Below are 15191 nucleotides of genomic sequence, written 5' to 3' on the forward strand. Positions count from 1 at the left end.
TTACAAAACCACGAAGGCAGGTGGATAATACAGGTGCATTGCAGAGGAAACACACAAGATCATATTTTCAGTGTATATTCCTCTGCAAAATTTCCAAGCACTGCCAATGCCATCCAACTTGGTGGCTTTATTTATAAGAGAGACACAAAGTCCAAGAAACTCTAGATAGTGTGAAACAATACGGAGAACAATGAGGTGTCTGACCAGACACACTGGAGTTACTCCTCTCCCACGCACTGGAGTTACTCCTCTCCCACGCACTGGAGTTACTCCTCTCCCACGCACTGGAGTTACTCCTCTCCCACGCACTGGAGTTACTCCTCTCCCACGCACTGGAGTTACTCCTCTCCCACGCACTGGAGTTACTCCTCTCCCACGCACTGGAGTTACTCCTCTCCCACGCACTGGAGTTACTCCTCTCCCACGCACTGGAGTTACTCCTCTCCCACGCACTGGAGTTACTCCTCTCCCACGCACTGGAGTTACTCCTCTCCCACGCCCTGGAGTTACTCCTCTCCCACGCCCTGGAGTTACTCCTCTCCCACGCCCTGGAGTTACTCCTCTCCCACGCCCTGGAGTTACTCCTCTACCACGCACTGGAGTTAGTTCTGTTTGTGTGTGCGTGCGTGCGTGCGTGCGTGCGTGCATGCGTGTGTGAGAGCGAGAGAGAGCAAAGGACAGTGAGCGAAAGTGAGGAAGTGAGGATAAGGGGATGGGCGGTGGGGATCTGAGCTGTGAGAAGCATGAATGAGGGCGATGGTGACTCCCCTACATGCCTATCACAGCCTGCAGGCCTATAGCCTTCACCAGCCATCACACCCATCTTGGACCAACACTGCCACCCTGTGGCCTGTCTGCACACAACGTTTTATGTACAGCACCCTACTATAATAGGAGTCTCCCACAAGCAACGTAGGATACATGGAAACAAAACCTTCTGGGGACAAGACTAGAAGAGCCAAATCAATCGCTGTCGCCGACAGGCATTTATGGTGATCATGCGAAGTCATTATCAACATATGAATTGGCTATTAAAGCATACAAACTACCTGGACTTTTGTTGCTACCTGATGTGATATGGACACTGTATGTCCCAATAAAACCATGTGACTAGAACATCACAGCCTTGTGCACTGAAACACAGCATCGATACAATTCAGCCTACTGAAGCTAAATCTGGCCAAGACATGGCCCGTCTTTGGCAGTTTAGTGGGCTGACGTAGAGCAGCGGCGGTTCTGTGATCAAAAGAGTGCTCAGCGGAGGGACGGCTCAGGGGCTGATGTAGCCTTAGCATAAGGGACCTTCCCACACGGAGAGTGACAGAGCAGGATATGGGACGGACGCCAGCATGGGACACTAGGTCCAGGAGCCCAGCACACTGTCCCTCATCAATCTACATACAATACTCCATAATGACAAACCAAACACTTATTTTTTTTAAAGTTTGCAAATGTATTAAAAATACATTTACATTACATTACATTAAATGTAAATGTAAAAATACAAAACTGAAATATTACATTTACATAAGTAATCAGACCCGTTACTTAGTACTTTGTTGAAGCACCGTTGGCAGCAATTACAGCCTCGAGTCTTCTTGGGTATGACTCTACAAGCTTGGCACACCTGTATTTTGGGAGTTTGTCCCATTTTTCTCTGCAGATCCTCTTAAACTGTGTCAGGTTAGATGGGGAGCGTCGCTGCACAGCTATTTTCAGGTCTCTTGAGAGATGTTAGATCGGGTTCAAGTCTGGGCTCTGGCTGGGCCACTCATTGACATTCAGAGACTTTGCCTGAAGCCACTCATGCGTGGTCTTGGCTGTGTGCTTAGGGTCTTTGTCCTGTTGGAAGGTGAACCTTTGCCTCAGTCTGAGGTCCTGAGCAGGTTGTCATCAAGGATCTCTCTGTACTTTGCTCCGTTCATCTTTGCCTCAATCCTGACTCAATCCTCCCAGCCCCTGCCGCTGAAAAACATCCCCACAGCATGATGCTGCCACCACCATGCTTCTCCAGATGCGACGCTTGGTATTCAGGCAAAATAATTCAATCTTGGTTTCATCAGACCAGAGAATCTGGTTTCTCATGGACTGAAAGTCCTTTAGGTGCCTTGTGGCAAACTCCAAGCGGGCTTTTACTGTGCCTTTTACTGAGGAGTGGCTTCCATCTGGCCACTCTACCATAAAGGTCTGATTGGAGTAGTGCTGCAGAGATGTTTGTTCTTCTGGAAGGTTCTCCCATCTCCTGGAACTCTGGAGCTCTGTCAGAATGACCATCGGGTTCTTGGTCACCTCCCTGACCAAGGCCCTTCTCCCCCGATTGCTCAGTTTAGCCGAGCAGCCAGCTCTAGGGAGAGTCTTGGTGTTTCCAAACTTCTTACATTTAAGAAGGATGGAGGCCACTGTGTTCTTGGGGACCTTCAAAACTGCAGACAATTTTTGGGACCCTTCCCCAGATCTGTAAAAAATGAAAAACCTGTTTTCGTTTGGTCATTATGGGGTATTGTGTGTAGATTGCTGAGAAAAAATGTTCATGAATGTGGTAAAAGAGGTCTGAATACTTTCTGAATGCACTGTATATACACCGAGTGTACAAAACATTAAGGACATCTTTCTAATATTGAGTTGCACAGACACAATTTGTCAGGGGAATGGACTCTACAAGGCGTCGAAAGCATTGCACAGGGCTGCTGGCCCATGTTGACTCAAATGCTTCCCACAGTTGTGTCAAGTTGGCTGGATGTTCTTTGGGTGGTGGACCATTCTTGATACACACGGGAAACCGTTAAGCGTTAAAAACCCAGCAGCGTTGCTGTTCTTGACACAAACCGGTGCTCTTGGCACCGACTACCATACCCTGTTCAAAGGCAATCCATGTCTCAATTGTCTCAAGGCCTAAAAATCCTTCTTTAACCTGTCCCCTCCCTTTCAGCTACATTGTTTGAAGTGGATTTAACAAGTGACATCAATAAGGGATCATAGCGTTCACCTGGTCAATCTGTCACAGAAAGAGCAGGTGTTCCTAATGTTTTGTACACTCATTTGCAAAAGACTACGAATAAGCTACTTTGCCTTTGTGAAATGCAGAACCTTAACCACTACAAACGGTGCGTTTTGACCTGCCTGGTGACATCTTGCTTGAAAAATTGTTATTTGCTAAGAAGCTATTTGTTTCTTTTTTACCATTTTATTTGAAAACAATCCCATTAAGGTACTGAATTGTTACCCAGAAATGGAAAAAGGTCTGCACTGGATCCTGGAAAATGTGCTGTCTGGTTTGCTAAGTATAAGGAATTTGATGTGTAGCATTTACTTTCACTTTGTACTTTTACTCAAGTACGACAATTGAGTATTTTTTCCACCACTGTACTTAAGTATATTTGAAATTTTACTCAAGTAGTATTTTACTAGGTTACTTTCACTTGAGTTTATAATAAAAGGAATCTTTACTTTTACTCAAGTATGACAATGGAGTATTTTTTCCACCTCTGGACTGAATAATATAAATGAAAACCCTCATCAAATACCTCAGCCTGGTTGAAAATGATTCTAGAAGTATTTTGAAGAGCAGTCCCTGTATAATGATGACAGTGGGCTCCCTGCTCTGTCTGGAGGAGCGTGGAAGTCTATCAAACAGCTGTGGCTGAATATATCACGCTTCCGGGGCCGGTGCTTTAACTAACACACCGCTCTTTCAGTCCCTAGTGAAGCACCACTGCTCTCTCTGTCCCCTTTTAAAAGAGAGCAGCACAGGAGGCCTTCAATTTTTCAAAGCTAATCACAAGCCTCTGAAGAAACCGAGGCAGCCGCTGCCACTGGGTGAGCGCGGCTTGGGGCCCGATCATGTCACAACCACAGACATAATTAAACTTATTTGACTTTAATACCCCCGCAGATATTCATAATAAATTCAATTTTCGTTCAGAAGGCAATTCCCGGAGCTGCAGATATGACAGTTTTAGAGGGCTTGGTTCTCTCTCTGTCTCTCTCCGACTGCCTGTCCAAGTCCCTGGCTCTGTCCGGGCCTCTGGCGCTGTCCGCCAGAGGCCCTCATAACTGGAGCATCTCTGGCAGTCTCTGCTCGTCCCCATCGGTCTCCCTGACGGTCTCTCTTTCTTCCCCCATCCCCCCATCGAGCTCCCTACTTCTCTACCACTTACTCTTGTTCCCTGCCTTTCTCCCCATATCTCCTTTCCTCTCTTTCTATCGCTCTCTGGAGTTCATTCCCCCGCCCTCTCTCTATAATGAGCTCCCTGATACTAAGTCTGCACTTCCTTAGGTTGCCCTAGCATGTACTCATCTGAAACCCCCTTATCTGTTCTGGGGTGGAAAACGATCCTTGCCTGTTCAAGTTCTGAATATTGAAGAGTTAATCCTCACGAAACCCAGACAAAAAGTTGGCACATTTAGGCACATTTTTCTATATAATTGTTCAACATATCAAATTGGGATCGCTGGACCCTCCCGGGGGTGCTGATTCCCTAATCATTTACACCTGTTTGGGTGCACCCGACCCTAATTTAGGTGATGGTAAAGGTAGGGGTGTACAATTTTTTTTCTGCATAAGAAAATATAATTTTTGTTTATTTTAATTGCATAACATTTTCATAGTAAAATTATTTGTATGTGTGATTTGTTCAATTGGGTTACCTTAATGTGTTTGGAATTTAGCTCAAGTGTCCAAAGACAACTTTCCTAAGAGGGTGTACTTTCTTTTTCACTTGACTGTATATATGACGACTCATTGCGAGCTCACAGAACAGGGCTCCGGGCAGCCGAGCGGAAATGGAGGAAAACTCGCCTCCCTGCGGACCTGGCATCCTTACACTCCCTCCTCTCTACATTACATTACATTTAAGTCATTTAGCAGACGCTCTTATCCAGAGCGACTTACTCTACATTTTCCTCCTCTGTCTCTGCTGCTAAAGCCACTTTCTACCACTCTAAATTCCAAGCATCTGCCTCTAACCCTAGGAAGCTCTTTGCCACCTTCTCCTCCCTCCTGAATCCTCCTCCCCCCCCCCCCTCCTCCCTCTCTGCAGATGACTTCGTCAACCATTTTGAAAAGAAGGTCGACGACATCCGATCCTCGTTTGCTAAGTCAAACGACACCGCTGGTTCTGCTCACACTGCCCTACCCTGTGCTCTGACCTCTTTCTCCCCTCTCTCTCCAGATGAAATCTCACGTCTTGTGACGGCCGGCCGCCCAACAACCTGCCCGCTCGACCCTATCCCCTCTTCTCTTCTCCAGACCATTTCCGGAGACCTTATCCCTTACCTCACCTCGCTCATCAACTCATCCCTGACCGCTGGCTACGTCCCTTCCGTCCTCAAGAGAGCGAGAGTTGCACCCCTTCTGAAAAAACCTACACTCGATCCCTCCGATGTCAACAACTACAGACCAGTATCCCTTCTTTCTTTTCTCTCCAAAACTCTTGAACGTGCCGTCCTTGGCCAGCTCTCCCGCTATCTCTCTCAGAATGACCTTCTTGATCCAAATCAGTCAGGTTTCAAGACTAGTCATTCAACTGAGACTGCTCTTCTCTGTATCACGGAGGCGCTCCGCACTGCTAAAGCTAACTCTCTCTCCTCTGCTCTCATCCTTCTAGACCTATCGGCTGCCTTCGATACTGTGAACCATCAGATCCTCCTCTCCACCCTCTCCGAGTTGGGCATCTCCGGCGCGGCCCACGCTTGATTGCGTCCTACCTGACAGGTCGCTCCTACCAGGTGGCGTGGCGAGAATCTGTCTCCTCACCACGCGCTCCCACCACTGGTGTCCCCCAGGGCTCTGTTCTAGGCCCTCTCCTATTCTCGCTATACACCAAGTCACTTGGCTCTGTCATAACCTCACATGGTCTCTCCTATCATTGCTATGCAGACGACACACAATTAATCTTCACCTTTCCCCCTTCTGATGACCAGGTGGCGAATCGCATCTCTGCATGTCTGGCAGACATATCAGTGTGGATGACGGATCACCACCTCAAGCTGAACCTCGGCAAGACGGAGCTGCTCTTCCTCCCGGGGAAGGACTGCCCGTTCCATGATCTCGCAATCACGGTTGACAACTCCATTGTGTCCTCCTCCCAGAGCGCTAAGAACCTTGGCGTGATCCTGGACAACACCCTGTCGTTCTCAACTAACATCAAGGCGGTGGCCCGTTCCTGTAGGTTCATGCTCTACAACATCCGCAGAGTACGACCCTGCCTCACACAGGAAGCGGCGCAGGTCCTAATCCAGGCACTTGTCATCTCCCGTCTGGATTACTGCAACTCGCTGTTGGCTGGGCTCCCTGCCTGTGCCATTAAACCCCTACAACTCATCCAGAACGCCGCAGCCCGTCTGGTGTTCAACCTTCCCAAGTTCTCTCACGTCACCCCGCTCCTCCGCTCTCTCCACTGGCTTCCAGTTGAAGCTCGCATCCGCTACAAGACCATGGTGCTTGCCTACGGAGCTGTGAGGGGAACGGCACCTCAGTACCTCCAGGCTCTGATCAGGCCCTACACTCAAACAAGGGCACTGCGTTCATCCACCTCTGGCCTGCTCGCCTCCCTACCACTGAGGAAGTACAGTTCCCGCTCAGCCCAGTCAAAACTGTTCGCTGCTCTGGCCCCCCAATGGTGGAACAAACTCCCTCACGACGCCAGGACAGCGGAGTCAATCACCACCTTCCGGAGACACCTGAAACCCCACCTCTTTAAGGAATACCTAGGATAGGTATTCCCCCCTTAAAAGATTTAGATGCACTATTGTAAAGTGGCTGTTCCACTGGATGTCATAAGGTGAATGCACCAATTTGTAAGTCGCTCTGGATAAGAGCGTCTGCTAAATGACTTAAATGTAAATGTATATTAAAGAAAATGCCAAATAGTGAAGCACCACAAATCAGTAATCATGTTTATATTTTTTCAATATTCATAAATTAATGTAAAAAAATTCTGGGTGAAATCAAAATACTACTCGTATTACAGAGCAAGCGGTAATAAGGCACCAATGTTTGCTTTGTAACATCTACAGATGAAACACTATGGAGTCTTAAAGGTGGCCTGGGTAAGCCCAAAATATCATAAATATGCCTTTGATCAATTATTTATCAATTATGCTTTTTATTGCAAATGTCAAACATACAGTGGGGCAAAAAAAGTATTGTCAGCCACTAATTGTGCAAGTTCTCCCACTTAAAAAGATGAGAGGCCTGTGATTTTCATCATAGGTACACTTCAACTATGACATACAAAATGAGAAAAATAAATCCAGAAAATCACATTGTAGGATTTTTTTATGAATTTATTTGCAAATTATGGTGGAAAATAAGTATTTGGTCACCTACAAACAAGCAAGATTACTGGCTCTCACAGACCTGTAACTTCTTCTTTAAGAGGCTCCTCTGTCCTCCACTCGTTACCTGTATTAATGGCACCTGTTAATGGCACCAAAGAGCTGTCAAAGGACACCAGCAACAAAATTGTAGACCTGCACCAGGCTGGGAAGACTGAATGTACAATAGGTAAGCAGCTTGGTTTGAAGAAATCAAATGTGGGAGCAATTATTAGGAAATGGAAGACATACAAGACCACTGATAATCACCCTCGATCTGGGGCTCCACGCAAGATCTCACCCCGTGGGGTCAAAATGATCACAAGAACGGTGAGCAAAAAATCCCAGAACCACACGGGGGGGGACCTAGTGAATGACCTGCAGAGAGCTGGGACCAAAGTAACAAAGCCTACCACCAGTAACACATTACGCCGCCAGGGACTCAAATCCTGCAGTGCCAGACGTGTCCCCCCTGCTTAAGCCAGTACATGTCCAGGCTCGTCGGAAGTTTGCTAGAGAGCATTTGGATGATCCGGAAGAAGATTGGGAGAATGTCATATGGTCAGATGAAACAAAAATATAACTTTTTGGTAAAAACTCAACTCGTCGTGTTTAGAGGACAAAGAATGCTGAGTTGCATCCAAAGAACACCATACCTACTGTGAAGCATGGGGGTGGAAACATCATGCTTTGGGGCTGTTTTTCTGCAAAGGGACCAGGACGACTGATCTGTGTAAAGGAAAGAATGAATGGGGCCACGTATCGTGAGATTTTGAGTGAAAACCTCCTTCCATCGGCAAGGGCATTGAAGATGAAACGTGGCTGGGTCTTTCAGCATGACAATGATCCCAAACACACCGCCCGGGCAACAAAGGAGTGGCTCCGTAAGAAGCATTTCAAGGTCCTGGAGTGGCCTAGCCAGTCTCCAGATCTCAACCCCATAGAAAATCTTTGGAGGGAGTTGAAAGTCTGGGTTGCCCAGCAACAGCCCCAAAACATCACTGCTCTAGAGGAGATCTGCATGGAGGAATGGGACAAAAACCTTGTGAAGACTTGCAGAAAACATTTGACCTCTGTTATATACCCTTTGTTGGCAATGACAAAGTATTGAGATAAACTTTTGTTATTGACCAAATACTTATTTTCCACCATAATTTGCAAATAAATTCATTAAAAATCCTACAATGTGATTTTCTGGATTTTTTTCCCTCATTTTGTCTGTCATAGTTGAAGTGTACCTATGATGAAAATGACAGGCCTCTCTCATCTTTTTAAGTGGGAGAACTTGCACAATTGGTGGCTGACTAAATACTTTTTTGCCCCACATTATCTGTAAAAAATCCAATGCCTTCCGTTCCTTTTTTAAATATTTGTTTCGTGCTGTTGGCGGTAGGTGCACTTGATTCAGCAGCCCTACTGCCGGGAAGGCACTGTGTTTCCATTTTGAACAATTGCATGTGTCTGAATTGCAGAAATCTGCATACCCAGCAGGCCAGAGAGAAAATCAAGTGCACCTGTAGGCCTACCGCTGGCCAATCAAATAGATCAGATCACTGTGTCGACAGTTTCCTCAAGCCACAGACTGTAAAAAGAAGCCTCCAACGCACAGAAAAGTTGATACTGTGAGAATTCAAAACTTTTAAAACCATGACTAAAGAGAGACTCAACAAATAGCTGCTGATTTTATGAGTAAGTTCATGTTTAAAGTTGATATTCGGCACTGGTAACACTTTTACAAGCCATAAAATGCATGTTCTCCCCACTTCCACTATAACTAGCACTGCAGCTGCAATGAATGAGTAGAGCAAAGTGTTTCCAGAAGCTTGCCTTATTATTAGCAGCGTGTCTTTTTTTAATATCACTATTTCACTTTCTCTGGTCACAGGGGTAACAGTATGAATTGGTGCCTACAGCTGGATTCTTCTGTACTGCACAGAGACAGCGTACTGTAAAAGCCTACGGTGCTGAGTGCAACAGTGGCCGTGCTTACAGTCTCCAGTAGAGGTCGCTCAAGTACAACTTTAAACATACCAACAGACATGCATGTACTGTACAACAGTGTGTCTATGGCTCTGATTAGCTGCAGCCAAACTATTGACATCCCATGAGATGATTATAGGCCAATGTTATTAGATGACGTGGGTCACAACTGTTGGACTCAAAATGATTCGTAAAAGCGGTCAAAACATTACGTCATAATATGTCTATCGTGTCCGAAGGTGCTCTTCCTGGAAAATCCCCAAATGATCAGACTAAATACAACCCAGCCAAAATCACAGTAAGAGCTGTGCTGAATATATAAGGAAATAGGCCAGGGCCCCAGTTTCCCAAAAGCATCTTAAGACTACTTTAATCGTTAGAACCTTCGTAGGAGCACCGAGCTCTTTCCCAAAACCACCTTTACTAAAGCTGCTCTTGAAAGCGCTCGTTATTTAACCACCGCCTCAGACCACTTGAAGAAGAGATGTCTTTTCCCCCTTTCTACACAGAATATTACCACCAAACACAACACCAATATGTTATCGGTCTTTCTGTGACCGCCGATAACTTCAGAACAAACGTGACAGTGACTACAAATACAAAGTTGTCCATTTCTTTGTATAACAAGGATATGAAAGAAATAAAAAACGTAAAGAAATAAAAACGGAGATGAGTGTACTAAACTATAGGTACATTATAGTCTACATAGAGCTATACATTTGAATGATATTGAAATCAAGTTCATGTTAATTCAATTGAGTTTTATTTAGCTATTTGTACGCTAGCCTACTGTCTGTCATTTATGACTCAATATATTTCATGATCTGTAATGTGTGCAATGATGTGCCAAATCTTGATTTAATGCATTATCATAGGGTAAGCATTAGAATAAGATGCCTGAATATATGCTGCTATAGGTGATCGTATCTCTCTAGGAGATGATCCGTCGTCAGTATTGTGGAATAATTCTAATGATAAGGTAAGTTTGAAACCGGAGAACGCTGATCCAAGAGCAGTGCTGTCCTTCGATCCCATCAGTATCGACACAGGCCTCAACGATGCATTTCGCGAACGTACTGTTATATCTTCGGCCGTTGTAGGAAAGATGCATCGTTAAAGCCTATGTACCATCGCTAACGAGAAACCGGGACCCGAGCTGTGAACTTAAGCCCCTAAACGGGTATTGAGAGGTTCTGGACCGTAAGTACTTCATTTCCAATAGAGAAGCAAAAGCAAAGGAACAAATCCAGGTATTTTGCATGACCTAACTAAAACGAATGACTGGAGATGAGCTGCAATGTGTATTGATGCTCGTCTTATAATAATGCTGCCCTATAATGATTCAGCACTTTCCGGAGAAGTGCTTTGTACAGTAATGACTGCAATATAATCCTTCTGCTTGCCTCTGGTCCTGAGGCTGCATCCTTCTTTCTGGACAGATGATAGGCTTCAGAGAAAATCACCCGTGGCAACAGCCAATAGGTGCCCTCGAATTAAACATAATTCCACTGATTCATTTGCTAAAATCCAGGAAGTTGGGTACTTAGGATGGTAATGCACAAGGTTAGTGCAATCCGGGATCCTTTAAATTTCAACGGGGTGACGTCAGAGTTGGAAGTCCAAAGGATTCTGGATAGCAAGGACCGACGGCAGACCAAGGCACTACCTCCTTCCTTCCTTGATGTAATCTAGGCTGTATCACAACCGGCCGTGATTGGAAGTCCCATAGGGCGGTGCACAATTGGCCCAGCGTTGTCCGTGTTCGGCTGGTGTAGGCTATCATTGTAAATAACAATTTGTTCTTTACCGACTTGCCTAGTTAAATAAAAGGTTCAATCATTTTTTTTATCAATAACCTGACAAACTGAGATTGGTGAAAGCAATAGGCTGCAGACCATGCAATCACTTACAGGTCAGTGGTTAGTTAGTAAAGAAAGATGCACTTTAAAAGTATTCAAACAGACAACAGAAAAAACAGACAATGTAGAGGTCTTGCACATGTACAGGAGCAGAGTGGTGCATTGAATGGCATAAACCCTGACTGCATACAGTACACTGGTCAGAGAAATACCAGCACCATTGGGGACCTGAAGTCCTGAGTAGTGATATAGGATTGGGGACAGTGATACTGTGGGCAGAGACCCCGCAGAGAAACAGCGCCAGGCAGTGAGCTCATTAAGGTCAAAGGCAGCAGGACAACCTCCGACCCTCTAGAATACAAATCACCCAGGATAATCCACATAAGGGAAGAAGCTAGGGTGAAAGTTTTCTACTCCAGCAAAGGGGAAAGTAAAACGCTGACTATTAAAAAATATGTGTAAGTAAAAGTAGAAGTTCATTGGACAAAGGTTAAATGCATTATGACAGCCAGCGAGGATTAAGCGCAATCGGTAAAACAGAAACACATCCTACTTGTTCTCCAACACACGTGCAGTAGAGACCAAAGTACTACTGACGATCGACGCCTCCCATTCCGATGATGGATTAAAACTTAATCCATCCTGTTGGGAGCTAAATAACTTTAAGGAGAAACTAAAGCAGGCATTGTGGTGAAGCAGAGACCACACAACCAACCATGCTCTGGCATTTTAAGATGGAGGTTGTCACATTGTCATAGTACACAGGTCAAACGAGGACATTTACCTACACTATATGACCAACAGTATGTGGACACCTGCTCGTCAAACATCTCATTCCAAAATCATAGGCATTAATATAGAGCTGGTCCCCCCTTTGCTGCTATAACAGCCTCACTCTTCTGGGAAGGCTTTGCACTAGATGTTGAAACATTGCTGCAGGGATTTGCTTCCATTCAGCAACAAGGGCATTAGTGAGGTCGGGCACTGATGTTGGGCGATTAGGCCTGGCTCGCAGTCAGCATTCCAATTCATCCCAAAGGTGTTTGATGGGGTTGAGGTCAAGGCTCTGTACAGGACAGTCTAGTTCTTCCACACCGATATCAACAAAATATTTCTGTATGGACCTCGCTTTGTGCATAAGGGCATTGTCATGCTGAAACAGGAAAGGGCCTTTCCCAAACTGTTGCCACAAAGTTGGAAGCACAGAATCATCTAGAATGTCATTGTATGCTGTAGCATTACGATTTCCCTTCACTGGAACTAAGAGGCCTAGTCCTAACCATGGAAATCAGCCCCAGAACAATATTCACCCTCCACCAAACTTTACAGTTGGCACTATGCATTTGGGCAAGAATCGGGATTCATCACTCCAGAAAACGTGTTTCAACTGCTCCGCAGTCCAATGGCGGAGAGCTTTACACCACTCCAGCCAACGCTTGGCATTGCACATAGTGATCTTAGGCTTGTGTGCAGCTGCTCGGCCATGGAAACCCATTTCATGAACCTCCCGACAAACAGTTCTTGTGCTGACATTACTTCCAGAGGTAGTTTGGAACTCGGTAGTGAGTGTTGCAACTGAGGATAGATTATTTTTACGAGCTACGCGCTTCAGCACTCCCGTTCTGTGAGTCCCCAGTCAACAGCACTTACAGTTGACCGGGGGCAGCTCTAGCAGGGCAGAAATTTGACGAACTGACTTGTTGGAAAGGTGGCATCCTATGACGCTGCCACGTTGAAAGTCACTGAGCTCTTCAGTAAGGCCATTCTACTGCCACTGTTTGTCTATGGAGATTGCATGGCTATGTGCTTGATTTTATACACCTGTCAGCAACGGGTGTGGCTGAAATAGTCTAATACACTCATTTGAAGGGGTGTCCACATACTCTTGTATATATAGTGTATTATATTAAATGGTATTGTATTATATCCAGACCCACCATGCTGTTGAGGTCTGAGTCGTAACTCCCACAGGGGTGTGTGATGGTCCCAAGGGCCTCCAGACCCTCCTCGTCCCACATGTAGGTCCCCCCCGAGCCAGAGTCTGAGGGGGACAGGTCCAGAGATGAGCCAAGGGGGTATTCTGCACCCCCAGACAGGGCCTGGCTAGTACGCCGAGACAACCCCCCTAAAACAGAGAGGTGAAGGAAGAGGTGTTACTCACCTGCTACCTAATCACTTAGGGAATATTAGTTCATTTGTTTTGGTTAGTATTATGGTATGTCATTTAGGGCCTGTGTCTGAGAAACCGGCCCTTAGTCTTTTAAGTCAATTATTTTGATGAATGTGAAATCTTACCAGTGAGTCCCATCCTGGCCCAGTCCACACTGTCAGACAGGAAGCTGTGAAGGCCAGTCATGGAGGTTCCACCGTGCCGTCGGTTGACGTCTGCGTTGTCATCATCCAAGTCAGGCTGTGATTGATCGAGCCTTCCGTTCTGGGCCGGGAGCAGCAGAATGCCGTCTCCTCCATTTCCCAGGTTGTCAAAATCGTCCATGTACTCCTCGCTGGTGTCGTTGAGCTCCAGGGAGGAGGTGGAGGAGAGTGACATGTCCTCCAGGCCTTCTCCCAGCTGATGGACTCCACTGGGGGCCACAGGCTCCTCTAGCAGGCCCTCTGTGGTACTCCCTGGGCTGTCAGTGATGTTGGTCAGGTCTGGGGTGACAGCGGGCATCTCCACCGAGTTCCTCCTCCCCTCGCTTTCCTTTCTGTTGCCATGGACCTTCTGGGAGGTGGGGGCCAGGACAAGGTAAGGCTGCTTGATGAGGGAGGGTCGTGTAAGCCTGTAGCGGAGGGCCGAAGACTTGGTGGTGGAGGAGGCTGAACTAGGTACTAAGGACTTCCTCAGTGTGATGGGTGGCAAGATGCAGCTAGTTGTTTCCAACCCAGCCCTGCCTGGCACTGGTCTAGGTCCACACTTACTAAGATGTAGGCCTTTTCCTCTCCCCCCACTACTCAGCACAGGGGTTGGTCTGGCCAGGGGAGATGTCTTGACCAGCGGGGACTTGGCTAGAGGCCTGGGCAGCTCCTTGGCCAGCTCCGAGGACCTGTTGAAGGAGTAGGAGCGGATGATGGGTGGCTCGGTGGAGGAGGGGATCCTCTTGACGTGGGTGAGGCTCTGGGACCGCACCATGTTCTCCTCTGTGGCCATCTCCAGGCTGTCGCTGGACTGGGACAGGCTGCTGGTCAGGTTGCTGTGGGGAGAACCACAGCTTTGGCCCCGCCTGACTGAACCGGTCCCAGACCGCCCACCACCACCCGCCTGGCCTTTGAGACCCGCTTTGCCATTGCAGAGACTCTGTCCAGACAAGGCCTGTTTGGGGACAGCCACGCGAGACCCAGTTCTGGAGCGTATAGTCCTGGGGAAGGTGGAAGCACACCCCTGTACCTTAACTGTGGCAGGCATGCTTGACGGCTTCTTAATCTCCCGTACCACCATTGGTAAGTGCTGCGGTTGTCGGGGTTGATGCCCAGCTCCAGTTCTGTCCTCCTCCCATGAGTCCCCCCCACTCTCCACAGGGTATCCCCCTTTTCCCTTCTTCCACTTCAGAGAGAAGGAGGACGACATCCGGATTGTTCCGTTCTGCCTAGTGGTGGCAGTGGGTAACCCTTTGCCCGTGGTGCTGGAGGCAGGGTGGTGGCGGGTCCCATTGGTCAGTGGGGCGGTGGCAGTCACAGCCATGGGGCGCGAGCCAAACTTGGGCAGCCTGGAGACCATGGTGGGCAAGTTGGGAACCGGATCTTCCATCAGCTGCCTTCTGGATCATGGGTGTGCTGGGCTGGCAGAGCTGTGGAGGGAAAGAGAGAGAGATGGACGTTTAGAGAAGGGGAGAAGAAAGAGATACATTGAAGGAGGAGAGGGAGGCCAAGACAGAACAAGGAGGAAAAATAGAGCGAGGAAGGCAGAAAGATTTGAGAACATGTCGTGCTAAAATTTTACCAACCCAAACCTGTTAATTCTAACACAAAATAAAACGTAAGAGGTAGACTTTAAGACTATCAAATGCAGTAAAATAAATGACAGTCGGTTACTTTCTG

General features: G+C 47.0%; 1 protein-coding gene across 2 annotated transcripts in view; it reads right to left on the minus strand.

Moving 5' to 3' along the window:
* Positions 1-15191, minus strand: part of ccser2b (coiled-coil serine-rich protein 2b) — a 120390-nt gene that overhangs the window by 70355 nt on the left and 34844 nt on the right. For both annotated transcript variants that reach the window (XM_035753752.2, XM_052491356.1), the window contains exons 2-3: positions 13452-14941; positions 13094-13281 (exon numbers count right to left, since the gene is read on the minus strand). In XM_035753752.2, coding sequence (XP_035609645.2) covers positions 13094-13281; positions 13452-14901 — 1638 coding nt within the window. In that variant the 5' untranslated portion in view covers positions 14902-14941. The remainder of the gene's footprint in view (positions 1-13093; positions 13282-13451; positions 14942-15191) is intronic.

Source organism: Oncorhynchus keta, chromosome 3, assembly GCF_023373465.1.
Source record: "Oncorhynchus keta strain PuntledgeMale-10-30-2019 chromosome 3, Oket_V2, whole genome shotgun sequence".
NCBI classification, from domain to species: Eukaryota; Metazoa; Chordata; class Actinopteri; order Salmoniformes; family Salmonidae; genus Oncorhynchus; species Oncorhynchus keta.